This window comes from Pundamilia nyererei, unplaced genomic scaffold (assembly GCF_000239375.1).
Source record: "Pundamilia nyererei isolate P.nyererei 1_Seehausen unplaced genomic scaffold, PunNye1.0 scaffold00046, whole genome shotgun sequence".
NCBI classification, from domain to species: Eukaryota; Metazoa; Chordata; class Actinopteri; order Cichliformes; family Cichlidae; genus Pundamilia; species Pundamilia nyererei.
The window spans coordinates 569,939-575,851 of NW_005187447.1; the positions used below are offsets into that span (position 1 = coordinate 569,939).

At 38.7% G+C, this 5,913-nt stretch overlaps 1 protein-coding gene across 1 annotated transcript; it reads left to right on the forward strand.

Annotated features, from left to right (window-relative positions):
* The first annotated feature begins 1,639 nt into the window (after window positions 1-1,639).
* On the forward strand, window positions 1,640-4,819 carry LOC102202965 (dimethylaniline monooxygenase [N-oxide-forming] 5-like). The gene is made up of 11 exons (XM_005732211.2): window positions 1,640-1,707; window positions 1,884-2,024; window positions 2,216-2,404; window positions 2,499-2,664; window positions 2,763-2,905; window positions 2,992-3,191; window positions 3,464-3,697; window positions 3,877-3,998; window positions 4,073-4,145; window positions 4,241-4,310; window positions 4,389-4,819. Exons 2-11 carry the CDS (start codon window positions 1,893-1,895, stop codon window positions 4,764-4,766), a joined length of 1,707 nt encoding a protein of 568 aa, XP_005732268.1. The 5' UTR covers window positions 1,640-1,707; window positions 1,884-1,892; the 3' UTR covers window positions 4,767-4,819.
* Window positions 4,820-5,913: the final 1,094 nt, after the last annotated feature.

Here is a 5,913-nt window from a genome sequence, read left to right on the forward strand (position 1 = left end):
TGTAGTGGAATACATTTTAAAAGTAACCTTCCCAACACTGCTTTTGGATTATATCATCAGATAATTCAACAGGCTGATGTTTTTGGTGTCCTTAAAAGGAATGTTTAGGGGCAAGAGGGTGGCAACCTCATCAACAATGTTTTAATGAAATAAGAAATAAATTACAGGGAATTCAGCCAAACTAACATTAGTTTAGAGAAACACCCAAAGCATGCTGTGAACTTCTTAACAATACCATTAGCAAGATAGCAAGAAGATCTAGAGTCTTTGTCTTTCCCTGTCTTTACAGGATCAGTAACAAATATAAATAAATTCTTACTTGTCATTTTATGTCCTGGTTGTTTTCCAAAACACAGGCCATATTGTTTGGTCCTCCACTATTAAATGAGAGTTAAAAGATTACCTGCACTTTAACTCGTTTTATTAAAGCACCGGTTAAAAATCTTGGCGTAATCTTTCACACAAATTTAAAATGCGAAAAGCAAATCAGCGCTGTGGTCAACAGCAGTTTGTCCCAGCTCAGGTGAATCTCAAGATTAAAATCTTAAAAAAAAGAAGCACATCTGGCAATGATTATGGAAATGAATATGCATTCTTTTGTTATGTCTAGAGTGGACTTCTGTAATACACTGTATACTGGAATTAGTTAATCTTTTTTTTTTTTAATCATTAATGTCTGCTTTCCAGTCACTCTTCATCCAGTCATGTTGTGGTTGAAGCTTATTTTGAAAGGGGGCCATACACAAATCTAAATAATTACTAAGAATGACTAACACAACAATTATTATCCAATTATTATCTGATTCTCCCATGAATTACTGAATACTGAATAAGTCCGGTAACTTATACAGTTTGCTTTTTGGCCAGCTTTCCTTTTAGTCTGGTATTAGAATAGACTTTATTAAGATAGCATCTCCACTTCAGTCTTAGTGACTAAAGTACAAACCTTCTTTGTGGTACAAACCCCAGTGATACCTGATTCCTAAGTACAACAAACTAGACTCCTCAATCTTACTTCCTATAATATGTAAATCAAGAGAAAACAGTGAGAGAAAAAAAGAAAAAGAAGGAAAGAAGCAGTTCAGCCTTTATATATGATAACAAATTTATGTATTTACATGATAGAACACTTAATACAAACCACACTAACAAACACTGGGCCTAAAGAGACTTCTCCTCTATAACAGAAAGAGTATAGCAGGGTTTGGAGGTCTGGGCCAAGTTGCTGTCAGGAGAGTAATATAGAAACCCGAACCTTTAAACAGCAGGATGTCATGGAGGAGCCAATCAGCAGCAAACACATCGATAGGCAAGCCCAAGAATCAAGCCATTCAGAACAGAGCCATTGAAGCCTACAGAAGGATCTTCAAAGATCCTCAAATTGAAAGATGTCACACTATTACAAAAGATTTGGATAAAAACCGCAATAAAGGACACACACTACGTCACATATGACCCAGATGCAACAATGCAAAGATGTACAGATTTGAGAAACTGAGTCTTCCCATCATGTGGGTTCTAATAAGAAGCACATCTTTTACTCATTCCAGCACTCATTTATAGAATATTTGAAGAGAAGGGTTAAAGTCCCTCCTCTGGCATATTGTTTAACTGATTGCACAACAAGAGTTCAGGTCATGGGAGCTTACACACCGTTTAACGCCCAACACCGGCTAAACAGGACCGACAAGCATATAACTGAAGAAGGTGAGAACAACTGACATGTCTTTCAAACTTACCTATTTTTGTGCACATAGCTTACAATGTTACTACTTTTGAGGTAGATGATTATGGAAGACAGAAGAAGAAACATAAAAATGTGCATGCAGTCTCATGTTTGTGCATGAAACATGTCTGACTCACAGTGTCTTTCCATACCCAAGTGTTCAGTAATGGTTCGACGTGTGGCAGTAGTTGGAGCAGGCTGTTCTGGTTTGGCCTGTATCAAGGTCTGTGTGGATGAGGGGCTCGAGCCTGTCTGCTTTGAAAGCAGTGACGACATTGGCAGCATGTGGAATTTTAGAGTAAGTGGGGGCACAACCACATTGCAAAGTTTGATGATTGTTCTTACTGTTGTTGGATCCTGTTATTACTGTATATGGAGAAAGGGTTTAGCTTGTCCACAACAATCATTATAAACACTGCATTAAAGTGTAGAATGGTTGCAGAGAGATGTTTTTACCTGCTTTGCTCTTGTTTTCATGTGTGTCAACAGGAGACACCTGAGCCAGATCGAACCAGCATCTACCGGTCCTTGGTGGTCAATACCTCCAAAGAAATGATGTGCTTCAGTGATTTTCCAATGCCGTCTGACTATCCCAACTTCATGCATAACTCACAGCTTCTGCAGTACTTCAGGCTCTATGCTGAACACTTTGACCTGCTTAGATACATTAACTTTCAGGTAGATGGCATCTCATCAGCTCAAGTATTCTATGAAAGCAGTGTTGTTGATATTAATGTATATTTTTCTGTGAATGTGGGCATGCACACCTCAGACCACAGTGAGGAGTGTTTTGCAAAGGCCGGATTTCTCTCTATCCGGCCAATGGGAAGTAGTGACCATAAACAAGAACGGACAGGAAGAGAGGCACATCTTTGATGCCATTCTGGTGTGCTCAGGTCACTACACCCATCCAACATTACCATTGTCTGACTTTCAAGGTAAATAAATGGACATCTTAGAGTAATAGTATCTAAATCATGACATTCTTGGAAAAAATGTTTTCCTTGTGACTGTAGCAAAATCTGTATTCCTCCAGGGCATGAAACCTTTTCTGGCAGGTGTCTTCACAGCTGGGAATATAAAGATGCAAATGCCTTCACAGGAAAAAGGGTGGTGGTGGTTGGCACTGGCAATTCTGGAGGTGATATTGCTGTGGAGATTAGCAGATCGGCCGAGAAGGTGAAATGCAAACGTTTGGTTTGTCACGGAGGTACGGGACTGAGAGAGATGATCAAATGTCGACTGTACCGCTTTTGTATCGACAGACCTTTCTCAGTACACGTCAAGGGGCCTGGGTGCTGGGCAGAATGTCCACCAATGGCGTTCCTCTCGACATTGCAGTAATCAAACGGATCAACAATGTCCTCTTCCAATTGCTCCCCAAGACTTTGGTCAACTGGGCAGCAGAGAGAGCACTGAACAATAAATATGACCACATATTGTATGGTCTAAAACCCAAACACAGGTAATGTACGTGCTTTTGAAATAGTCGTCACAACTTCACGAAACTTTAAAAAAGACAGCACAATCCCCTCAAACCTGAAAGACACTTACAATTGTAATTCCTACCTAATAAAGACGAAAATTAATCAGAATTATTTCTATATTGTTTCTTGTCTGACATAAGTCTTTCTCGAGTTTTACTCATAATTTCATCAGTACCAGCATGGCATGAGCTGACAATTAGACAACAGCATCTGTAGCAACAGAGACTTCACTACTTTACTTCTTTCACAGACTTATGGAGAGAAACCTTATGATCAATGACGATCTCCCAGGCCGAATCCTTCAGGGGGCAATAGTCATGAAGCACAATCTGGAAGGGTTCAAGGACTCTAGAGTTGTATTTGAAGATGGCACGGTGGAGGAGAACATTGACGCCGTGGTATTTTGCACAGGTTACATTGCAAAGTTCCCATTCCTACCATCAACTCTGTCAGAGGGACCATATGAAGAGGTGACACTGTACAAGTAAGTTTATGGTGGACAGAGTGGATCACTGACTTGCATGTAAATGTAAAGTCTAGAGATTAAAGTTTGAATCATACATGATACGTTTTTTGGGGGTTGGTGCTGCAGGCAACTTTTACAGTGCTATCATATTAAAATTCTTAAAGTACCACCACAAAGTTTTATCTTTCATGTTTTAGGAGAGCGTTTCCTCCATCCCTGCAACCTCCCACACTGGCCGTCATGGGACTTTTCCAAGTAAAAGGTCCACTCATGCCTACAGTGGAAATGCAGGCTTGCTGGGCTGTTAAGGTCTTTTTAGGTAAACTCTTCAAACAAACACATAAGCCTACACGGGGTTTGGGGAAATAGTAGCTGAAACATCATATCTTTAAGGTCAGAGTCGTCTTCCAACCAAAGAGAAAATGCTGGATGTCCTTGAATCTGAGAGGAGGAGAAACATGCAAAGGTAGACATCATTTCTGAAAGTTATTAAATGGCCCTGGTCGATTACTTATTCCCATTAAGTCCTGTTAATGACACAAGAAAATATTTCTTTCTCAGCTATCCCTGTCCACGGCAGGCTGTTCTACAGGTTGATTACATCCCATATCTGGATTTTATGGCTGGGGAAGTGAGTTCACTTTAGCTATAAATAAAATTTTCAACATTAATCATAGACAAATCCTTCATAACAGATTTTTATTCACAGGTAGGTGTTCGACCAAAACTCCTGAGGCTTTTTCTGAGAGACCCTGTGCTCTGGGCAAAGGTCTTCTTTGGTCCCTGCACACCTTATCAATATCGTCTTAGTGGGCCTGGAAATTGGTCTGGTGCCAGACAAGCTATCTTCACTCAGTGGGAGCGGGTTTCTCAACCGTTCAGAACCAGAGAAATACCAGACAACACCAGTAAATTTGGCTTGTGTTCTCCGCTGATGCTCACATTCACAGGAACTGTAATAATTGTCGTGCTTTTTTCTAAAGGCAAGATCATTACGACCCTGGAAGCTGCTACTGAGATGCTGAACAAAAGCACAGTTTTTCTGAGGGAGTTGTGGTTCAGCTTACCACAGAATCCTGATATGTAATGTATTAATAGACTTAATTAACATAACAACAATTTTAACAACAAAATTATTTAACATGGATTAAAGAGGAAAGAAAACAGGTCTGTGAATAACAGAAAATCTGTTTTTGGTTTTTTTTCTGTGTATTCATTTCCTGCTGGCCTGCATGGAAAGAGGAGATAAATTGGGAGTCTCCTTTTCTTGTCGTAGTGTAAAAATCATGTGCTGCAATTATGTAATATTATACAGTTGTAAAAGTACTTTCCAGTTCCAAAGGTCTGCATAATCTTCACACTGAGGCCTGCAAATGCAAAAGGAAAAAAGAAGTCATGCACACTACAGTGCAGTTGGAGTGATTCTTAAAAACTATGTGGTTCAAACAAATGGACGGAAGTCTGAAATAAAAGAGGAAATTAAGTTTATATGTGCAAGGCTCATGTCAGAGAAAATGATAACCAACTGCAGAAGATTTTGTTAATGAAATGTTCAGTGATAGATAACAGTGCATTATGTGTATTTTGATTGACTCCTTAATATGTCGAATAGCCTGCAGTTCATAACAAGGTCCACGGGGTGTAGATTTGTCACCAAATGCATATCTAAATTTAGATGCACCATCAGATATCTTTGTTTGCTTTGACAGTTTTACTTTAGATTATACCTTTAGGTTTCTGTTAACTAAAAAAAATGAACCTTTAGTTTCTGGGTACTGATGATGATAGCAGTGTGTGCCATTTAAAATATGTGAAAATGTACAAATGCACCATTTTCTACCTGCAGTTCTTCTTGTCTAACACAAATAAAGCCATTGCCTAAAATACTGAAAAAAAAGTTTTCATTTATATAAAACTGTGTTCTTTCGTGGTTCAGGATATGAACACTCACTCCTGGAAAAAATTTTTTTTAATTTGCATTGATTCTTTTGACAGACTTGAGCCTAAAAACTTTTTAGGATATGAAAGATATGAATATGATATAAATATGAAAGATAATTAACAAAACCAAAAACTTAAACAGGCAGACCAATAAAAGAGGTCAACTCAATAAACTAAACTCAAAATAACAACTAACAAAACATCAAACATAAGACAAACTGACTTCCTGAAATGACAGGAGGGAACTTAAATACTAGCTTAGCTAAATCATATGACACACAAGGTGGGGGGGG